Source organism: Mustela erminea, chromosome 7, assembly GCF_009829155.1.
Source record: "Mustela erminea isolate mMusErm1 chromosome 7, mMusErm1.Pri, whole genome shotgun sequence".
Taxonomy (NCBI): Eukaryota; Metazoa; Chordata; class Mammalia; order Carnivora; family Mustelidae; genus Mustela; species Mustela erminea.
Genome location: NC_045620.1, coordinates 102,620,215 through 102,642,841, shown reverse-complemented (window position 1 = coordinate 102,642,841; position 22,627 = coordinate 102,620,215). Strand labels below are relative to the sequence as shown.

The window sequence follows — 22,627 nt, the reverse complement described above, 5'->3', positions numbered from 1 at the left end:
AAGGCTGAATACAGAGGCTCCATTAAGAGACTGTGGCAATGGCCCAGATGAGAGATGTGGGGGGTTGAACCAAGGCACTGCCTGTGAGGTAAGAAGCGCATTGGACGGATATATGTCAGGGATGTATCAGCAGGAAATAAGCCTCACTCAAAGGGTTCTCCTGATGAGAATTTAAGGGAGGCACTATTCACACAGGTGTGGTTTGAGTAAAGGGAGCCCACAAGGTAGGTGAGGCACCCAGGGACGAGCAAGCACTGAAAGCCATTACCAACCACAGGCTTGAAGGGACTACGTGGGGAACTGCATGACTTGAATTCACTGAGCACTGGAGCCACTGGAGAGCTACCCAACAGGAGCTGAACCCTGGATAGGCAGAGCGGGGGCAGGAAAGGGAGGTTGCTATGGGGAGTAACATGCCACCTCTCCATCCTGTCTTCCCTTCTTCTACTGGGTCCTCCCATGGGCTGAACAAGAAAGCAGAGATCAGCCTTCTGGGCACAGAGCAGGGCAGAGATGAGTGGAGATGAGATGTAAGATAAACGGAAACAAACCAGCACAGTGGGAACTCCTTCAGTCCCAAATAGAAAAAATATATATATACTTACTTAGGCTAAAATTAAAGTCGGGTGGGGTGAAGAGGGGGTTCACTGACTCAGAAGTGGAAAGAACAGGTGGGTCCAAAGTCTTACAACAATGTTACCAATCATTCTCTCTTCTTATCCCATCCTTTTTCTCTCTGGACGCATTTAGGTTCTCCCAGAACTTTCCAAACAGCAGTGAGTATCACTAGCAGCACCTCCCAGGTCACACACTGAGAGCTGTGTTCCCAGAGAAGAGCAGGGACTCTACTCTCCCTCCTCCAATTCAGAAGGGCCCTGCCAAGAGCCCAATTGCCTAGCTTGGGTCGCATCCAGAGGTATGCAGGAATCAGCTAGAACCTGCTCCCAACTTAACATACAGCTCGGTAGCTTCAGTGTTGGCCCTGGTGAGGGTATGTATGTATTTCATAAAAATCAGCACGTGTCACATATCTGGGCTCTTCTCAACACCGTTATTAAATATTTGCCAACACACCCATTATGGGTCGGGGAACGCTGCCCCACCATAGGTTCAGGCTGGGTCCTCAGCCAGCCTGTCCTGAGCAACCTCCTGTGACCTGTGCAGAGCGGAGTCTCTAGAGCCTGAATCGGTACTGTTTTCAGAATTGGAGAGATGCTGGGCTGAAGAGACTGGCTCAGAAGCCCGTTAGAGGGGGTGAAGGAGAGAGAGGCCCCTAATGGCTCAGTGGGTTGGGCTCTGTCTTCAGCTCGGGTCATGATCTCAGGGTCCTGGGATCGAGCCTCGCAATCGGGCTCTCTGCTCGGCGGGGAGCCTACTTCCCCCCTATCTCTGCCTGCCTCTCTGCCTACTGTGCTCTCTGTCTGTGAAATGAATAAATAATCTAAAAAGTAATAATAATAGCCCAGATCTTGGGGAACTAGGTGGATGCTGGTGGAGGTTTGGAGGGAAATGATGAGTTCAGCCATGAGCAGTATGAAGGGCCTGAACACCTACCATTGTGAGCAAGACAAAATTTCCCACAAGAAACACACCCTGACATGCCAGATGGTGCCTAAGGACGAAGAACCAGCCTATGAGGCTAAATGCGAATGCCGCAGAAGGACACAAACCACACATCTGGAACGCTCTCTGATGCTTCAAGTTACAGGTCCCTGCACCGCCCCCGGCTCTCTGCCATACCCAGGAAGGTGCCTGGTCTCTAGCGGGATTCCACACACACCACACCTGCCTGGGACAGGCAGGCAGAGGAAGGCGGTGAGACAGGACTGAGGTTCACTTAGGGAGCACCTACAACCCCTGTCTTGGTGAATGAGGAAGAGGAAGCAGGCAAATTGCACGTGGCTGCAATGTGATGCAAGGGAGGGAAGACTCATTAAAGTAAAGACCTTGAGGTGGGGAGATTATCCCGGCTCATCCCAGTGGGCCCAAAGTATCCTGGTAAGTAAAAGAGGAGGGCAGGAGGATCAGAGGAGAAGTGATAAGGCTGCTGACTGGGCCCACAGACCAAGGAGTGTGGGCATTCTAGAAGAAGTTTCTAGAAACTGGAACAGGCAAGAAACAGATTCTTCCTCCAGAGTCTCCAGAAGGAACCAGCTCTGCTGACACCTCCATTTTAGCCGTGTGAGACCCATTTTGAACTTCTGACCTCCAGAACTGTCAGATGATAAATCTGTGTTATTTTAAGCCACTGAGGTGGCTTAAAACAACAACAACAGGCCACAGGCCCCTAAGGACATCTGGGAAACCATAGTCCTGTGCCTGGACCAGACTGTTCTCAGACCAAGCTGAGCTGGGGTGCTGACGAGGAGGACGAGTTCATGCCAGATTATTGACCACACGTGGCAGCCCCCGGTTGTGCTGTGTGTGGGGCTTCTCCGAGACTGATGACGTACTCCTGGAGGCCTTATGCAAACGGATTGGGTGATTTGTAATGCAGGACCAGGAGTGGGCAAGGGAGCTTCCAGAAGTGCTGTTCATCCTCGTGCCCTGGATGTTACCACCTGTTACCATGTGCACACCTCGGGCCGGGAGCTCGCACCTCTGACTGCCCTCCCATATGTCGCCATTCTCTCTGCTGTGTGCCCCAGCTCTCCTGATTCCCTCCTGCACCCTTACAGAAGAAAACCCTGAGCAATTGGCCCAAGCTGTGGCTGTATCGGGCCCTAAATACGGGTGTCTGTCGACACACTGGTGGTGCAGTGAGCGGTGGCCTAGTCAGAAGGGGAGGAATCAGAGGTCCTAGATTGTTTAGTCATGGTCCTGGGGCACAAGCTTCAGAATGCAGATTTCACCCCAGGGTTAGGAAAGATTTCTTTAATGGCATTTTTAACTATTCGTTCTGTTACTTCCATGTAGCAAACTCCATTTTTATAGATGGACAACACCCCAAAATTCATGTGTTCTTCTAAAGTTAAGCCGATTGCCCCCAGTATAAATATTCCCACCATGGCCAATATCGAGCTATCAACGTGGATGGTGCTGAATGTGGAGTCTGGAAGAGAAGGGCACAGTCGGCTCTCCAGAGCTGGCCGCCCACTGCTGCTCCTGTCTGCCCTCCACCTTCACCTTCTCTGCAGGGGGAGGGGTCCTCGACAGAAGCATGGCTGGAGTGCCCCTGGAGCACTTAGGATGGGCCAGGCATTGTTCAAAGGGCTTTCACAACAGCAAATCCGTGTGGTAGGTAGAAATGAGGAAACAGGCCTGGGTGAAATCACCAGTCCTACGTCGTCATCCCGCTGACATCAGGAGAGCTGACATAGGAACGTCACTGGTCTCAGCGTCCATAATCTTAAAAGTACGTTATTCTCTAAAACTGCATTGTCTATTACAGCAGCCAGTAGCCACATTGTCTATTTAAACTGAAATGAAGTATAATTTAAAATTCAGTTCCTCACTTACACTAGATACATTTCAAGAGCTTAGTCACATGTTGTGAGTGGGTACTATATTTGATGACACGGACACAATATATTTTCATCATCACAGAAAGTTCTATTCGACAGCACTGCTCTAAATAGACTGTCACAAAGAAAGAAGCCACACACATTTGCTTGGAAATACAGATGATTTAATGGCCTTTGTTGACTGCTACAACATAAAAACTCAAAATATGCAGTTTTATGTTTCTTCTGCTCTGAAATAAGCAAGTTCATTCACTTATTCATTCACTCAACACACATTAACTGAGCACCTACTATATTCCAGGACCCAGACTAGGTTCTGGGGAGAGGAAAAAATTAAAGGGACACGGCTTCTGTTCACAATCTGATGGAGGAGGCAGATAAGTAAAAAGGCAACTGTGATGCCATGAGGAGAATGTTCTGGTGGGGGGTTTGAAGGTGATATCGGAGACTCAGACAGGCAGCCAGCAAAAGCTAAGGCCTTGGCGAAAGGCTTCACTGAAGGGGTGATTTCCTAACTGGATGTTGAAAGACGAACTGGAGTTGGCAGGTCAGAGATATTTTAGATAGAATGTTTCAAAACTCAAAGAGAGACCCAGGAGAACACGAGTCACTCAGGGACCCAGGAGTGAGCAGGTCGGATTGGTGTCTAGGATGCAATGGAAGTGAGAGACTAGAACAGAAGTCGGGTGTTCCTGGCCGGGTGTTGAAGGACAGATGTGGGAGAGGGGACAAGGGAAAGAGAAAGAGTTTCAGTTTGGATGTGCCAAGTGTGATGTGCCTGGAGAACATTCGAGAGAGCATGTGGGGCTGGAGCTCCTGAGCAAGGCCTGGGAATAGAGAATTAAGAACATCAGCCTCAAGGTAGTGATTCAACAAAGGGCCTAGCCGGGCTCATGCAGGGAGTGTGTGCAGAGTGAGATAAGGACGATCCAAGAGTGACCAGAAAGAATAAACCCAACCCCAGGAAACGCCAATGTATCGGCGGCAGGCAGAGAAACAGGGTTAGGGAAGAAGATGGAGAAACCACGGACATCAGAGGATCATCACAAGGAAATGATACCCAGAAATCAAGGGTTGGGAGTGTCACCTGATGCAGGGAAGCCAAATACGGACGAGAAGCTACCCGGCCAGAGGTGACCTTGTATGAGCCATATTAGTGGAGTTCAGGAAGCCAGCCTGCAGGGGGTTCAGGAAGAAATGGAAAGTGAAGAAAGGCAGATAATAACTATGAGAGACAAGTCCTTTAAAAAACATACTCAGCTGTGAAGATTATGATCCAAGAATCCTCAGCATGTTTGTTTATGAGGAAGGCAGTGGATGGAGGAACATCCTGGATCCAGGGTGGAGAGGGAAATACAGGTGAAGCAAGGCCCGAGGACATCAGAGGAGTCCAGGACACAGGTGGAAAGTTAGTTTTGTGCGAGGAGAGGGGCTCCCATTCCACTGACATGAGAAAGAGGGAAAGAAGGTCAAGACAGACAAGATGTGCATGAATGTGGGAAGAGAACTGAGGGCGTCCAATCAGAGACCTCTGTTTCTCTACGAAGCAGGAGATGAGCTTCTGCTGAAAGCACAAGACTAGACGGCAGAGGTGAAGGGCTGAAATAGTTACTGGGCAAAAGGGAGAGAGAGCCAATGAGGGGCACATGAAACACTTCCAGGCTGCACCCAAAGGCCAGCTGAGGTTGGCAAGGAGTGTGGAGAAGTGCTTGTGTTCAGAGAGGTACACAGAGGATGGTGACAAAGAAGAGAAGAGGCTTGGAGGGCGGTTTTACAGGAAGGCAGGAGAGTGATCATTTGAATGTGCTCTGGGTTCCTGGGAGAATGCTGGTGCCATCTCTAGGCCTATTAGAATGAAGGCTTGGAAGACTGCCAGTCTTCCTGTGAAAGCTTCTAGAGAAGGGGATAACCTTGAAGAACAGCGGAATGCCAGGCATGAGTATTCTGCAAAGAGGTAGCACACTCACAGAGCTTTGGACCAGTTTTTGGCATATTTGAAGAGCCATTGGAGAGGTTAAGAGGGAGGCAGGAGGTGGTTCTGAGGATGAAGTGGGAGATGGAGGAACTAACATTTGAGGCAGAGGTGACAAATATGGGGCTTGGTGGGATCACTTCAAGATGGTAGCTAGAGCTCTGGGGTCATGGTTTGGAAGACTTGGTGATACCCCCTAATGGACAGCTTTGCTCCAGGATTCCCCTAAAACATTGGTGAGAATTCTAGAACTCCAGAAGATAACAGGACAACTAGATTGGCTGATTCCAAGACCCTCACTCTTGGGTGGAAACCAAAGCAACCTCTCGGGACATGATGGCAAGTGGGTCACATCACCAAGGAGATCCTAACCTAGGCGTGCAGAGTCTGGATTAGACACTCTTCCTGGTGAGAGAGCAGAGATCCCAGGGCATGGGCAGTGAAAGAAATTAAGCAAGGGAAATCACAATTATTCCTTACTAAGAACAGAAATTTACTGAGGGCCTATGATGATGTCTAAGCTGGAAAAGACCATCCAGGCACATGTAAGCAAATAAAACTCCCCAAAACCAATTCTGCTGAACCCAAGACCCATCGCACAAATTTCTCCCTCAGCTTCATCCTGCTACAACTTCAATCCTACTTGGCCAATGGCCAGAAAGATCTCAGATATTGTCCAAGTGGCACCCACATCACAGGGAATCAAAGCTTGGCAGTGAAGGTGAGGGAAAGAGACATTTTCTGGGTATTTTAGAAATAGTTTCCGAATATTACTTGCAATCCAGACCTTAAACTGAGGCCTCCAGTGGCTAAGGCAAAGGCACACCTCTTTCTGCATATTCACCTCATTCTCATATTTACTAAGAGGTTTTGATTCTCCAAGTAGAACCTAAATGGTCCAAACATGGCCCCTTCTTCATAGTTCCATGCTAACCTGAGGAAGCCCGATGTCACCCATCCTCGTCGGATAAGACCTGAGTAATCCAGACCCTGAATGAGACCAGCAGCCCCAGAGATAATGCAGATCAGTGAGCAGCCTCCTGAGGCTCCAGGCCCCTGCCACTCTCACCTCAAATGTCACCTCCTCCATGATGCCCTTCCCAATGCATACACACACTCCCACATACCAGACATATGCCCTCCACTGCGCCCCCCATACGGTTTACCACTGCATTTATTACACTTTGCTTTAGCTGTTTACATTTCACTTCCCCAGCTACACTTGAAGCTTCTTTATCCCTAGGGCCTTCCACCCAATAAATATTGGTAGGATAAGCTGGGCTAGGCAGGGCTGGGATAGGGTTCAGCTGAACTGAACTAAGTTTAATGAACCAAACTGACCTGAGGAACACAGGACAGTACATTCCCACAGCAACAAGAGTGAACATCCTCATCAAGGGTCTTCCCAGAAACCCACTCCCTCCAGAATGTCTCCCCAGTTCCCCAGGCATGGAGCCCGCCCCCACCAGATGGCCTCATTGCTTCTTATGGAACAGAGCCGGGGTTGGCTCACTGCTCGGCTCGGCCATGACCTGCATGGGCTGGTTGTTCAGCGCAGCCTCGCGCATCTTGTGGTACATGAACTCGTTCTGCCGGAACATGCGCAGCTCCATTTCCGTCTGCACCCGCATGGCCTGTGGGACACAGATATGCCACATACAGTGACAACAGGCCATAGGGACATACTGGCTTCTGACCTACCTTGGTCCTTTTGTAAAGGGCAGACAACAGAGTAAATGACTCCCAGTCACTGAGATTCAGCTGCACGCGCTCAGAGGACACACTCACACACACTCAAACATACTCACATACAGACACATACAGTCATACACACTGACACAGACACAGACACATACACACACACACACACACACATACTCACTCATCCTCTGGGGGCTTAATGTCCTGGGAGTGGGCTTGGTTTGTTAGGAAGAGGGAGTCAGACGCCTGAGAGAGTCGCTTGAGGGAATGTTCTTGGCAAAGAATGCTTGTTTGCAGGGACGGACCAGAGGGGACCTAGATTTGAACCCTGGATCCTGCACACAGGTCCCCACTAACATTCTGGGACCTTAGGCAAGTGACAATCCCTTCAGGGTTCAGTTTCCTCATACATAAAGTAGGTGAGATTCCTTCATACTTCACAGTGGACCAGGAAGAGTATATAGTATGTGACATACAGAAAAGCCCCAGGCTCCCACATTTCTATTCAAGCACTATTTCTCAGGCATCACTGAGGGGCTGAGGATACAGCAGTCAAGCTTAGTATACCAGGCATAAAGTTAGTCTTCTCAGACATTTTATGACACCAAAATCTATCCTCTTTCCCTGTACTGTACTGACTGAGGACAGTCCTTTGAACTCCGTCACCCTCCAACAAACCAGCCCTTCAAAGCACAAAGGAAAACAGCAATTATTACGAGCATGCCACTTGCTCAGCACTGTTCTGAGTGCTTTTCACACATTAACGCACAGAACCCTTATCATACTCCTACCCTTTTGTCCATTTTACTGCTGAGGAGACTGAGGCGCACACATTCCATGTCTGCGCTCACACAGCCGGAAAGGGGTGAAGCTGGAGTTTAATCCCAGCAGTCTGACTCCAGAGCCTGCGCTCCCCTGCTGCACTCTGCACAGCACATCTTGCAAGGTACGTGGGTGCACGCACACTGCTGGGTGGGCTTTCTCCGTCCACGCTTGGTGCATCTCTGGCTTCGAACCTCAACTTTGCCATCCACTCACCATGGGACCATGGCCAGGCTAGGCCCTTCCGGGAGCTTCAGTTTGCTCAGATGTAAAACAAGGCAAGTGGTCTAAAGCATTTCTGAATTTCCTTCTGCTCCAGTGGGCAATCTATGGACTTTCCAAAAAGCAGAGTCTAGAACCCAGCTCCCATCTGTAGAGAGAGCTCGGACCAGAAAAGGAGGCCCAATCCGGACATGCTACTTGCCTCTAGGTCCTTGGTGATTGGGTGGGAGGGTCCGTGGGTCACCAGGAGAATGGCGTAGGCTTTGCAGATCATCCCGTGCCCTACCTCGATGTTACCAGCATGCCAGTTGGTCAGCCCTGCCCGCATCACAGCCATCCCCAGTTGGGCATTATTGGGGTGGTAGAGCTTCCTGTGGGGACACAGCAAATAATTGGCACAGATAATCCCAATCTTCCTTACCTCTGCACAGCATCTGACAGCTTACCAAGTACCCTCATTGACTTGGTCCATCTGCTCTCCCCCCAGCACCGGGAGGCATCTGCAGCCCATGGAGCAGGGACTGAGCCACAGAGAAGGGGAGAAGTTACCAAACACCCCGTACGGTGAGGCTGTGGGAACTGAGACTCTGCCGTGGGTCATGAAGCCAAGTCCTCATGGGCAAAAGAGTCAGGACTCCGCACGGGAAAACAGGAAGAGGGGAGCTCTCGGGGACACCCCAGCCCTCTTCCTGGAAAGTGGAAGTTCAGGGGAATAAAAAGAACTTGAATGTCCTTCTTGGGACAGAACTGTATTCTCACCTCCTTGGCACCCTCCTAATAGTTTTCTTTTAGCATATTGCACCATTTTCCTGGCTTTTGTCTATGAATAACATTCTCGCAAAAAAAAGGGAACCTGCTTGTGCCAACTTACTCATTTGGCCAAAGATACAAAGTCACATGCCAATGTGGACATGGAAGGCAAGAGAAGACATTGGCAGAGAGAAGGCAGGGGCTCTGCATTTTATAATGTGAAAGCAGGCTTGGCTAACACCTCTTCTATTCATTCTTTCACTCATTCATTCATTCATTCATTAATAAAAGAAAGGTTGCCTATGCTGACTGCTGGAGAGACAAACCTTTCTGAGCACTTAAATTAAGTGGGACTTAGCCTTAAGAAAACCAAAAGCAGAAGCCGCTGCCCAAGTGATAGATGAGCTGGAGGATGTGGGAAAGACCAGAGATGACAGATAGGTTTCATCGCAGGTACCAGACCTAAAGATCTGGTTATTACTACTCAAAGTACTGCGGTAAAAATGCTCAGTCGTAAAGATAGAGAGAACCACAATCGATTACTGATGCCTGGGTGAGTTACAGGAAGGGGAAGAAGCAACACATTTGCTGTCTATTTGCCATCCCTGAAACAGACACATTCCAGGGTACTTTCTGAGACCCAGCACTGCTACCTACATATAGCCATCCACCATCCTCCTGGCATAGAAGGAGGCCTCCTCGAAGGCCTGGAGGTAGGAGAGGACCTCGGAAACAGTGCTCAGCATCCGCAGCGTGTAGAGGTTGGTGTCGGCAAACACTGGCTCCTGCTTCTGCAGGCACTCCCGGCATAATTTCACAACCTGGAGGAGACACAGGCCCCGTCCATTACCACTGCCCTCACGCAGGGGAGCGTCACCATAACCCTGGACACCCCTTCTTTTAAGGCTCAGGACATTGCAGACAGGGGTGGAAAATCCCAAGTTTGTGATCTGAATAACAAAATGGTCCAATTTTGCTACGAGTGGGGATGAGGAGGGTAACCACGGGAGATGTGGCTGACATGGCAACAGGCAAAGAGAGGTGTTCTCATGATCAGTAGGGAGCAGAGAGTTATGAAAGGGAGAGACTGATAGACTGATTGACTGATTCTCACAACAGTACAATGACATAGTTACTACTAATAGTCCCATTTTGCCAGATAAGGAAACTGAAGCACAGAGAGGGTAAGTACTTGGCCAAAGGCACACAGGTAGTAAAACATGGAGCAAAAATTCAAACTAAGCAGTTATGCTTTATCTTAACAACCATTCCTGTGATTCTCCACCCTGGCTGGGCTCCGGAATTACCTGCAGACCTTTTTAAAAACAGCGTGGTGTGTGGGCCCTACCCCAGACCAAGTGAAACCAAATATCTGGGGCTGTGTGGAGACTGGGTCGGGGGTGGTCCCAGGCATCCGTAGTTTGTACAAGCCCCTGGGTGGTCCTTATGCACAGTGAGGTTGGACAATCATTCTCTGAGGAAAGTGTACCACATGAACTGGCAGAGAGGCTCCCAGGAGGCCAGAAGACCCACCAGGAGGGTGTTGCATTGGTTCTGGTGAGGAATAAGACAGGCCTGACACCAGTCAGCTCAGAGTCAAGCTTTCCTGCCTGACTCATGTGTCTACACAGGCTTAGGCTGACCCTACAAAGTCAGATAGTCTCTGGATTTTAGTTGCTCATTGTTCTCTTCTTGCCTTGCCACTGTCATGAGAGAAATGCCACGTGATTTCTTCCATTTCAAATGAGCAGAAGCTAAACTTGCTCTGAGATTCTCCCAGTCCCATGAGGCAACGGAGTCGGGGTGTGACAAAATGTGGGCCTACAATCCATTCATCTCGAAGACAATCCTCTTCAACCCATGGGGCCAGTGTCCAGTCCTCCACCTGGCCCTGCTTAGTTTGCAAGGAAGAAGAGAGGGAACCACCGCAGTCCTCCTGGTTGCTCCAGCCCCTAGGTCAGGCCTCCGACACAGGGTTTCCACATTGTACAAAAACACCCATTGATGTGACCATCTCCCCACCCGACAGAACTCCTGGGAAGCAAGGAGCAGGTCTGTGTTGGTCACCCCACTAAGGGCTCAAAAATGTGCAATGATGGGGCACCTGGGTGGCTCAGTGGGTTAAAGCCTCTGCCTTCGGCTAAGGTCGTGATCTCAGGGTCCTGGGATCGAGCCCCGTATTGGGCTCTCCGCTCAGCATGGAGCCTGCTCTCCCCCACAACCCCCGGCCTGCCTCTCTGCCTACTTGTGATCTCTGTCTGTCAAATAAACAAACAAAATCTTTTTTTTAAATGTGCAATGAATGAGTAAACGAGGAGGACGAAGATAAAGGACAAGCAGACAGAAGTGAACACACACTCATCTCTCACACTGCCACCCCTTAGTGGTTTCCAAGCCCAGCTACATGCCCGAGATGTTCAAAAAGCTTGGAAACGAAATACTGATTCGCAGTCTGTTGCAGACTGGATGAATCAGAGGGGGTGGGACACAGGACTGTGCATTTCCAGCAGGCTGCACAGGTGACTTTGATGAAATGCAGGTCAGTGTTTACTTGGGAGGGGGGTTGGGGGGTAGTTTGTCTCAACTTTGGGTGACTGTTGAGATCACTTGAGAGCTTGAAAAATCCTGATGTCTGGGTTCCACCCCAAGAGATTTTGATAAAATTGTCCTGGGTTGGTGTCTGCGTATCAGGACTTTTCCATGATTCTAGTGCACCGACAGTTAGTAAGTCTGCTTCTTTGAGAGCCAGGACTGAATACTCAGTAGAGACTGAAAACTGTAGCCAGGACATGCATTCAATTATGAAAAAGCAAGCAAGCCACTGCCACTCCATTCCTCCACCTCTGATGCCAACCTGAGCTATCACAGATCCCCCAGGGACATTTGTCAGGCTGCCTGTGCTCTCCCCAGACCCAGTTTCAGTAGGCTGAACAGTCCCTGACAACATACCTCGAGGAGGCTCTGAAGACAAGAAAAGTCACAGTCCGAACCAAGGGGCGTCCTCCAGAAAAACAACCTGCTTGGTAGTCTCCCCATCTCCACCCCACTCCATCTCCCCCCACCCCCCCGCCCCGCTTACCAAAGAAACTTTTTGCTCTCTTCCCCATCCCATCCCTATAAAAACGAATTCTTACCTCATGGTACAGACCCTCAGAGCGAGCCTTGTCAATTTTTTCCAGGGTATCCTTGGAGAATTGTATCATCTCCTTTACCACCTCCTGAGACGGCTGGGAAAGAGACGGACGATGAGTTAGAACCCCCCTTCACGAAGCAACCCATTGCATCTCTGCAGAGTCGCCATCTTTGACATTCAGTGTCGTGCAAGATGGAGGCCTTCCTCATTCTGAATGCTTCACTTCCATACAGGAAGCTCCAGATCCCTACAGCTTTTGAGGCTCCCTCATCAAGCTTCTGACTAAGGGACACTTTCCACTGACCAAGCCCCAGAGCCTTGCTGGCAGCCAGTTGTTCCCCATCTTGCACTCTTCGCCTGGGTTTTTGGACCCCAGGGCCGAATTGGACCTTGAACTCTGTGGTATTTTCTCTGGCATTTTGGATTTTTAGCCTATCACCTGAATATTTCCCATTGTTCCTCATCACTTCAAGTCAACCACATATGCCCTTGCATTTTAGTCTTTGCTCAACTCACCGATTTACATACTGACCAGCACAGAGCTGAGGACTGAAGCTTAAGGCTTGACCAAATAAATCCTACTCCAGTTTGCCACTGGAATTCATTAAAAGGAGGATTTGTGGCTGTGGGCATTCAGATCCTTCTGAAGTATCTTAGCATCCCGTTCCTAGTTCTTTGTCTTGACCAGGTTGCATCATAAGAGTTTGTCAGCTGTCTCTGTGAAATCTGGATTCATTAGGCTTATAGCGTTTACCTGAGTGGTCTAGTGATTTTTTTTTTTTTTTAAGATTTACTCATTTATTTGAGGTGGGAAGGGGCAGAGGGAGAGGGTGAATCAGTCTTAAGCAACTTTGTGCTGAGCAAGGAGCCTGATGCAGAGTTCCATATCATGACCCTGAGATCCTGACATGAACCGAAACCAAGAGTCAGATGCTTAGTCAACTGTACCACCCAGGTGCCCCTCTAGTGATCTTACTTTTTTAAAAGATTATTTATTTATTTATTTATTTATTTATTTATTTATGTCTCAGAGAGAGAGAGCGAGCAAGGGTGAGTGCACAAGCAGGGCAAGAGGCAGAGGGAGAAGCAGGCTTTCCACTGAGCAAGGAGCCTGATGTGGGACTCAGTCCCAGGACCCTGAAATCATGACCTGAGTCGAAGGCAGACACTTAACAGACTGAGCCACCCAGGTACCCCCCCTAATGATCTTATTTTTAAAAGAATGAGGTTTTGCTTTTCAGGGAAAGAGGTATCTCAATTAAGAAGCCCATGAAGGCATCACAATTTTGAAGAAAGGAGTGTCAAACTTCTCAATTTCCAAAGAAAAAATTTACTTGCTGTGCTTGTCCATATGAGAAACTCCTTTCTGGAATTAACTTTTTCTTTTTCTTTCTTTCTTTCTTTTTTTTTTTTGCTTAGGCATATCTGATAAAACTTTTTTCCAAAATGAAAATACTTCATTATCATTTGGACCCCACAAAACTGATAGATGGAAACTGTAAAAAATCAAAACATATGAAAAAAAGTAGGGAATAAAAATAGAAATTCCTAGAATCCACTCCACGATGAACACACCATTTCGAAGAACATTTTCCAAAGCATACATATAGGCATAATATTAAAATATTTAATAACTGGCCAGGAAAGGCACTGACCAATCAGAACAGACACTGACCATAAACAGGAAGCATGTCGATTACAGCCTTATCAGCACCTACTGGCTGAACTGTGTTCCATAGGTGTACACAGGCGTGTGTGTATATGCCAACAGCACAAATAGTTCTTCCAACTGGAAGTGTACCAGATTTATGTCTATAGTCTGTTCTTTCACTCAGTAGGTATGGATATTTTCCCATACCAATATAAAAACACATTACCACTTCAATTAATTGTAGAGTTTTCCACTGTATAAAACCAAAATAATTTACTTAACCAGTTCTCCAGTTTTCCAAATTTCTCACTATAAGGAATTGAGTTCAGAGCTTCCATTTAGGTTTTCTGCCTACATTGTTTTGTGAGGTCACCTTCACCGCACTATCAAAAAGTAACAGTAGGATGGGCATTCATTCCCTTAAAAACACTCCCTTAAGAGATGGAGATCGGGATCTTCCCTCAGCTTCCCAGGTGTCCTGAGCCAGTGCGGCAGGGTCCTCCTTATAGTACGAGAGGCCCTGGCCAGGACGGCTTGCTTCTGGGTCAGGATCTCCTAAAGGAATGGACTTTCTACTTAGGCCTCTCTTCACCTCACCTACTCTGGCTTCTCTGAAATTCTTGTCCTTACAATTTTGACTATCCTCTTTTCCCTCTGTTCCTGGCCTCCTTGGAATCCTGCACATCTACCTGCCCTTGTCACACGGCCTGACTCTAACCACTGAGGTAGCCACCGCTGCTGTTACCTCTGCTCACAGGCCTCACTCCTGATCCCACCTTTGTCTCGATCTTTAATATGGCCGAGATTTCTGGCTTCTGGCTATCTTCTAGTCCCAGAGTGCTACTTAGTCTTCTGTAGACTTAGGCCTTGTCTTGGTTATAGACAAGTCATTTTGGTGCATATTCACTTTCCTAAACTCATTTCAATCAAGCACATAAGTAAAAGGGTGTCGCCGTCTCATCTGGTTGTACAGAGCTCTGTAACTAGTAGTCTAGAAGTATACCACTAGTCTGCCAAACCTAGATTTTTGGTAACATCCATAGCTGGTTCATAGAATCAATCTAGTTTATGACCACTGGTCTCTAATCTAAGTTCCATCATCTTTAAAACTCAAAATTCTTAGTGAATCTTCTGTAGTAATCGATAGCTTGCAGGGTAGAGTTGGAGAATACCAACTGGTCAGATGTTAATAAAAAGTCTTGTTCGATTTGACGTTGAAAGGAAGAGTGTTACTTCAAGCTCTGGAAGTGAGTCAAATTTTTTCAAGGAGCAACTGCCAAGATTCTCAAAACAACCTGGCTAGAAGCTTGTTAATTATATGTGCAACATGTGATAAAGCTATTCTGAGAGAGGAAATGGGGCTGTTTCACTTGGCTCCACTTTTCAGAGTAAAGACAAGAGGAAAGCATGATCCACAGCTAGGATTTAAGGAACCCTACAGAGAGAGACTCCCCTCCCTATAAACATAAAATAAATAGACAACCAGGAGAGAAAGAGTAAGGAACTGGAGCAGGGGGAAATGACAGTGGAAGAGGAGCCAGAGGAAGACTAGAGGAGAAAGGGGAGGAGTCAGCAGAGGGGGAGGAGTCACTGAAGGGAGAAGAGCTAGAAGAAAAAAGAGGGACGCTGGTTCCCCAACCTTGAAAAACTAGTACCTTCCTATTGTGAAAACCAGGGGTGAGGGCTGGGGAGAGAGAAAAGAAAAACCCAAGCAACCTAAACCGGGAGGCTCCAAAGCTACAGTTGAGGGGAATGTTCTACAATGTGGAGTTATTTTCTCATTTTTAAAAATATTTGGTTTTTATTTTTATCCAGGTTACCACATACATTTAATCTTGGAAGGGAGAAAAGAGTCTGGTTTCTTAACAAAAAATTAAGTAATGGGGGGGCACCTGGGTGGCTCAATGGGTTAAAGTCTCTGCCTTCGGCTCAGGTCATGATCCCAGGGTCCTAGAATCGAGCCCCGCATTGGGTTATCTGCTCAGCAGGGAGCCTGCTTCCCTTCCTCTCTCTCTGCCTACTTGTGATCTCCCTCTCTCTGTCAAATAAATAAATAAAATCTTGAAAAAAAAATTAAGTAATGGTGGGAGCAAGTTATAAAACAAATACCCAGGGCCACACATCAGGAAGGAAGACTGGCTGTCTTGCAGATAAAACACATTATCCCACAGGTTCTAGAATGTCAGGGCGAGGGTGGACACAGGAGCCTATTCTTTCCTGTAGCTTCTATGGTACTGTGTTCCATGCTCTGCATACACGTGCCAGTATACACTTTCCAGAATATAGAACATTTGATTTGTGAAAAACAAAAGTCCCGTATTGGGGCACCTGGGTGGCTCCATCAGTTAAGCCTCTGCCTTCAGCTCAGGTCATGATCCTGGAGTTCTGGGATGGAGCCCCTGCATCAGGCTCCCTGCTCAGCAGGGAGTCTGCTTCTCTCTCTCCCTCTGCCCCACCCCCCTGTTCGTTCATGGGCTCTCCCACTCTCATTCTCTCTCTGTCTCAAATAAATAAATAAAATTAAAAAAAACACACACATAATAATTCATGGGTCCCAGCTCCTTTGTATCCTGTCTGGGAAGGGTGACCCTCAATTTGTCCACACCAAGCATCACTGATGCATTGTTTACAGCCTTCTCCTCCCCCTGCCATCTGTATCAAGGCTGACTATGCTTGCACAGGCATATGTGTGCATGGATCTGTGTGTGTGTTTGTGTGTGTGTGTGTGTGTGTGAGAGAGAGAGAGAGAGAGTATGTGTCCCTTTTATTTTTTATAAATGGCATTTTTATAAATGATAGTTTATAAACAGTGTAATGGATTGAATTCCATCCTCCCCAAATTCATATGTTCAAGTCCTAACCCCCAGTACCTCAGAATGCACCTTACTGGAAATAGGTCACTGCAGACTTAATTAGTTAAGATGAGGTCATAATGGAGTAGCGGGGGTCCTTAATCCAATATGACTGGTGTCCTTACAAAAAGAATATCAGGTGAAGACAAAGAAACACACAACGTGAAGAGACGCAGAGAGAAGACAGCCATCTGAGAACCAAGGAGAGAAGCTGGAGCAGAGCCTCCCCTCACGGCCCCCAGAAGGAACCAACCTGGCCTACATCCTGATTTCGGACTGCCAGGCTCCAGAACTGGGAGAGAGAACATCTCTGTTGTCATCTGCCCACTTCTGGGTACTGTGTTATGGCAGCCCTAGTAAACAATACAGTGGCAGTGTTTGGCCCTTAGTTCTTTTCCCTTAAAAAGCTCATTCCAGGGGCGCTTGGGAGGCTCAGTGGGTTAAGCCTCAGCTTTCAGCTCAGGTCATGGTCCCAAGGTCCTGGGATCGAGCCCCGCATTGGGTTCTCTGCTCAGCAGGGAGCCTGCTTCCTCCTCTCTGTCTGCCGCTCTGCCTACTTGTGATCTCTGTCAAATAAATAAATAAAATCTTTTTTTAAAAAAGAGGTCATTCCATATTTGTCCACAAAAATTTGTCCACTCATTGGTTTGAGTGACTGCAAAATAATTTAATTTAAATTTTCCCAATTGGTAATTATTTAGCTTTTATTCAGTTGTTCTCAACAATGCTGCAACATATCTCTTTATACACATACCTTTGTGCACATGTGTAAGTAACTCTGCTGGGTAAATTCTTGGAAGTAGAACTGTTTGGACAAAGAGTAATAAATATTACATCCTAAGAATAAAAATAACTTAGTGGCAGGGCACCTGAGTGGCTCAGTGGGTTACGCGTCTGCCTTTGGCTCAGGTCACGATCCCAAGGTCCTGGGATGGAGTCCCATGTCCGGCTCCCTGCTCAGTGCAGAGTCTGCCTCTCCCTCTGCTCCTCCCTCTATTCGTACTCTCTCTCTCCTGCCACCAACTAAATAAATAAAATCTTAAAAAAAAAAAAAAAAGTTAGTGTCAAAAAAAAAAAAAAAATAGCCTAGAATGGCCAGAGGATGAATGAGAGAAATGAATCAAGTGGGGAAATAGTGTTATCTGAACATCAGCACTGATAGCATTGAGTAACGAATTGAGAGTGGCCCCACTGTCTGTACCTAGAAGTCAGTTTTGCTCCTAGTTTTTGCTCTAATCAGAGGCAAACTTCTGCTCACACATACAATGCAGAAGTTAAGCTCACTAAGAAGCACATTTGTGTATTTGTATCTTAAGTGTACTGGTGGCCTGTGGGCTATAGAGAGGAGCTCAGAAAGCCTCCCCACAGGAGTCCAGCTCCCGGTTAAAAACCTATGTGTAATTTTTCAGACCTGACCACAATTATAAAGGCTCTACCTGGCATGCCTGTGGGGGAAAGTGCCCTCTGAACAGTCTCTGAAGGGAGTCCAGCCCTCTGCTGCTCATGTTCCTTGCACAATTTCATTCCCAGCCAAGGGCCTTCATTCCTAGGCCTTACAGGGGAGGAGGGGGGAAATCTGAAGACTCTCTCTCTCACTCCAGCCCAGCACCCAGCACTTTTCCACCCCTAGCCCTGCCCCCACACCCTCTCCCTCACCCTCCCCACCTCAGGGTCTATAAAAGTGATGGAGCCCTTTATTCTGAGCGCCCCAGCAGTGAGAAGACCCCCCACATCTGTGCCCTGACCTCCACCTGTGCTCCCTTCTATGGGGGAAAACGGAACAGGAGGTGGCCAGTTTAAGTCTTTCGTTGATACCATTGCTGGGCTCTCTCCCAGCTTAGCTGAGCTCCTGACATCCCCTCCATGATCCTTCAGCTGCTCAATGGTCTCACCATCAACCAGACAACAGGCTACTCAGGAGTTAAGCCTGTTAGCCAGCCTCCACATTGCCCCATGCCCACATTACCCATTCCCAGGGCACTAGGAATACCTTTGTGATAACCAGGCAACTAGTTTCTTTGCCCATCTGGTCTCAATATGTGAAATTCTCAGCATTACTTAACCAGCAAAAGGGTAAAGAGAGGAACTAAAATTTACTCAGTGCCAATCCTATATGCCACTCCCTTTACATATATTATTTTGTTCGATCCTCTTAACAACCCCGTCTACTGGGTGTTATCATTCCTATTTTATAGATGAGAAAACCAAGCAACTTCCCAGTGTAAACTCCTGGCAAGGGGTGGCCCCAGGACACTAGCTGGGACCTGTTATCAGTGTTCCGTCCACCCCCCATTAACACCTTTTGGACAGTTACAGGCTGGTTCTCCACGGACTAGCCACCAGGGGGCGCCGGTTAGCAGTGAACGCCAGCCTCGTGGACTCGTGGAGAAGAGGGTCGCAAACACCCCAGTGGCAGGGCCGCATGTACCTTTGGGTCATCTTTCACCCCCAGGAACAGGTCATCCTTCAGCTTTTTTTGGCAGTGCTCACAGGTGCAGTCAAAGTAGTACTGCTTCTTCAGCTGCTTCTTGCGCTCTTCGCTGACGTTAAGGAAGTCGATATAGGACACTGTCAGCTCCTCTCCTTCCGAGATCTTGCCCAGGGCCCGGAGCTCAATCCTGGAGAGGGTAAAGGAAAAAGGAAGTCAGATCCAGGGCCATCAGAAGAGGCTTTCTGCTCTTCAAGGTCTCTAGGAGTTGAGTCTCAAAGACCACTTCCACTAGCGCTCGAGAAAACTCCCATTTTCCCCCCAAAAGGGGAAAATGTGACCTAAAGGACAGTTTTGTGGATAATTCTGCTCTACTTATCAACAATCGAATCTGCTCCACTTATTTAATTGATTGGAAATCCAATTAAGTAGATTCTGGGTGGAGATCACAAAACCATACCTTGCTTCCATGCTGCAATTATCCCTGTGCATTTTGCTACTGATTGCTTGCAACAAAGGGGGTCAACCTCTCCATTTCACAAGGGAGGGCGCTGTCTCCCAGAGGGGAGGTCGAGGGGAAGGAACTCCCCCCCCCCCACCCGAGGTCCCACAGCACCTTGGCAACAGTCAAGATCTGAATCAAGTGCCAGTCATGCTTCACCTCACCACACTGCTCTCCCTGGACCGTCCTCCATCTGCTTCCTGGGTCTGCCATGCGCAGGAAAGGAGATGCACCAAAGCCCTTCATTTTAGGGCTCTGCTGATATTCTAAAGAGCTCCATGTGAGCAACTCCTGGGCCAGTGTTGAGTGTGGCATCTGGTCCTGGTGGCATAAGTCAGTTCTGCCCCCCAACAACCCCTTCTCCAGGCACGGCTCTGTCATGATGTTCAACAGTGATCCAGTGCCGGGAAACTTAGGATTTCTAGCAGCTCTCTGTCCCATCATGGCTCAGTCAACTCTTGCAAGGTCTCATAGTATTTCAAATTATTTCAATCATGTTAAGGGAATTTCCAGAGCCAAATTAATTTAATGTCACTTAAATATGAAAATATGGGTGCCCCATTTTACCTTACTTGGAAAGGGGATCAGGGGATAAACAGTGAGCACCACGCCATCCTCCCTCTTCCATCTCTAATGCCCAGCAATTCTAGAGGTCAACTAGAGGTCAACTAATTGAGCCACACGTGGACAATTTATTTAAGCATTTCTTGGAGAGATTAGAAATGCAGCCCACAGCCACAGAGACTTAGAACCAGGAAGGTCCCTAAAGATGTCTCATCCTGACCTTGGCTCTATAGATGTGGAAGTAAAGGCCCAGGGAATGATGGAAATCATCTAAAGTCACGTGTGATGCAGGCCAACACAGACTCCAATGCACCAACCACTCCTACCCCTGCCTTCCCAGAGCCCAAACTCCCACACAGAGTTTGGTTCTTAATCCAAAGAGCACTTCAAGTCCTTTTAAACCAAACCTGAGAAAAAGACCCATCTGGGGTTATTTTATTTGTCATTAAGAAAAGTCAGAGCAAAATCTAACCTACAACACTAATTCACAATTGTCCAGAAGCAGTAAACAGAATAGTGTGAATAAATATTTATCAAAATTATCAGAGTTACAGGGGCTATTTTCAGAAGCCAGTATGGGTGGGAAGTTGGGGGTTATAAACAAACACACTTCTTTAGTAGGTCAATAACATCAGCAGTCCTCCTTTTATGATAAGCAGGACTTTGAGGGACAGTGTGGGCTTTGCTAAGGTGATGTGGACTAGAAGGGACCATCATGCTTTGGGGCTGGGGGAGTGAGAGAAGTCAGGCGTGAAAGACGGGGAAGAAAAGAAGCAAAGGAAAGCAAAGGCACAGCAGGGAGTGGGTGGGTGAGGAACAAGATGATTCATATATATGCATTTAAAATACAGCATTCAGCAAGGATAAGGCTCTGGGGACACAGGAGAACATTACAGCCGAGAAGCAGCCACGGAGTCTCGGGGAGGGGTGGGCCCAGCAAACCAGGCAAGTGAGGGAGATGGGTCAGAGGAGAAGGGATGCTTGCAAAGACTGACCCACCTCATCTGGGTGTGAAACATGGATTTCACTGCCTCATGACTGAAAGACAAAACAGACACCCGAATGGGAATCATTACCATTGGCTAGTTCAGCACAGCTAGCAAGGGGGCACAGCATCCCGGCTAGTGCGATCAAAGTTTTGGCCAGGACAACCAGCTTTACATCCCAGCCCCATCCAGCAGGGCTCCCTCGACCAGACGCAGCCTGGTATAGCGGAAAGCACACTGGCTCTGGAATGAAAAGTTCTGGATTCAAAGGTCCTCGTCGTTCCTGGGCTCAGTATGCTCCACTGTAACCTGGAAATGCAGTTGCCATGAGATAGTGCATTTCAAAGTAGGTGCCCAAAACTGTAATGGGATGCTATTGTTATCCCACTCACAAGCATCTTGGCTGAGTAAGCGTTGCCTCTCTGATGTCTATCTTGGGGGACTGTGTGAACTGTGTATGGAGACTGGTTAGGTCCCACAGGTCATGTATAAAGTTTCTTGGGGTTAGAATTGGGTTCTTTCCACTATGGCAGACAGCTGGGTGGTGACTGCTGTCACATTCTCTTGCACAACAGCCAAGAAGCCAGGTACAATGTGGCTGCTCAAAGTTAGTGGATGCAAAGAAGCCGGAACAGACACCAGGAATGACCTGAAGAAAGGGCTCCCGGGTTCCTATGGCTGTGTCACATGTCACAAGGGGAGCCCTGGGTCACCATGGCTTGGGGCAGTGACATCCTGAATGGCCAGCCCTATACGTGGCTGGATTTGATCCAACCAGGCTAACCTGAAACAACAGCTCCTCTGAGGAGGATTCCATGAGGTCCACGCCAGTGACCCCAAGAGGCTTAGGAAGGGAACTGCAAGTGCCACGTGAAAATCACCATTTGGGTCCCAAATAAATTTCTCTGTCTTGAGTGACTTTCTCACTTGCTTGAGAGCCTGGTGTCATGCAGGCCCTTGTTTCCAGAAATAGGAAGGAATGGGGGAATCAGAGGCCCTGCTAGACTGGGGTTTAGGCTTGATTCTTGCCTGAAAACCAGAAAGCACTGTCTCTGGTTTCCAGGAAGTTTTGGGAAAGGAAATCTCCTCACTGTTGATGGCTCAGAGTTGACTTGCATCTGTCATAAAAGCTTATCTCATCTCTAAGAGCAAAATAAGTAATACTGCTTAGGTCTTGTTCCCCCAAATCCCCCCAGCCCTGAGCCATGGACAATAGGGTCTCTTCCTATTTGCTGACTTCTCCACTTGTGCCCACCCCCAAGACATATTCTTTTTTTTTTTTTAAGATTATTTATTTATTTGACAGAGAGAGATCACAAATAGGCAGAGAAGCAGGCAGAGAGAGAGAGAGAGGGAAGCAGGTCCCCTGCTGAGCAGTGAGCCCAATGCAGGACTCTTGATCCCAGGTCTCTGGGATCATGACCTGAGCCGAAGGCAGCGGCTTAACCCACTGAGCCACCCAGGTGCCCCCCAAGACATATTCTTTGTCTTTCTGTCCCTTGATCTGTGCCTTTGGAGTGTGGGGCAAAGGGTGTGGGCTTCTAAAGGGCTTCATTACTCAGGGTCCTTTGCTCTCTGGC

The 22,627-nt window shown here is 48.0% G+C and overlaps 1 protein-coding gene across 3 annotated transcripts in view; it reads right to left on the bottom strand.

Moving 5' to 3' along the window:
- Positions 1–3,738: 3,738 nt before the first annotated feature.
- The window catches only part of SMYD1 (SET and MYND domain containing 1), a 50,628-nt gene continuing 31,739 nt past the window's right edge, over positions 3,739–22,627 (bottom strand). For 2 of the 3 annotated variants that reach the window (XM_032352705.1, XM_032352706.1), the window contains exons 5-10: positions 21,061–21,099; positions 18,996–19,185; positions 12,066–12,158; positions 9,589–9,752; positions 8,384–8,552; positions 3,739–7,070 (exon numbers count right to left, since the gene is read on the bottom strand). In XM_032352705.1, coding sequence (XP_032208596.1) covers positions 6,912–7,070; positions 8,384–8,552; positions 9,589–9,752; positions 12,066–12,158; positions 18,996–19,185; positions 21,061–21,099 — 814 coding nt within the window. In that variant the 3' untranslated portion in view covers positions 3,739–6,911. The remainder of the gene's footprint in view (positions 7,071–8,383; positions 8,553–9,588; positions 9,753–12,065; positions 12,159–18,995; positions 19,186–21,060; positions 21,100–22,627) is intronic. The other variant, XM_032352708.1, reaches the window with a different exon arrangement.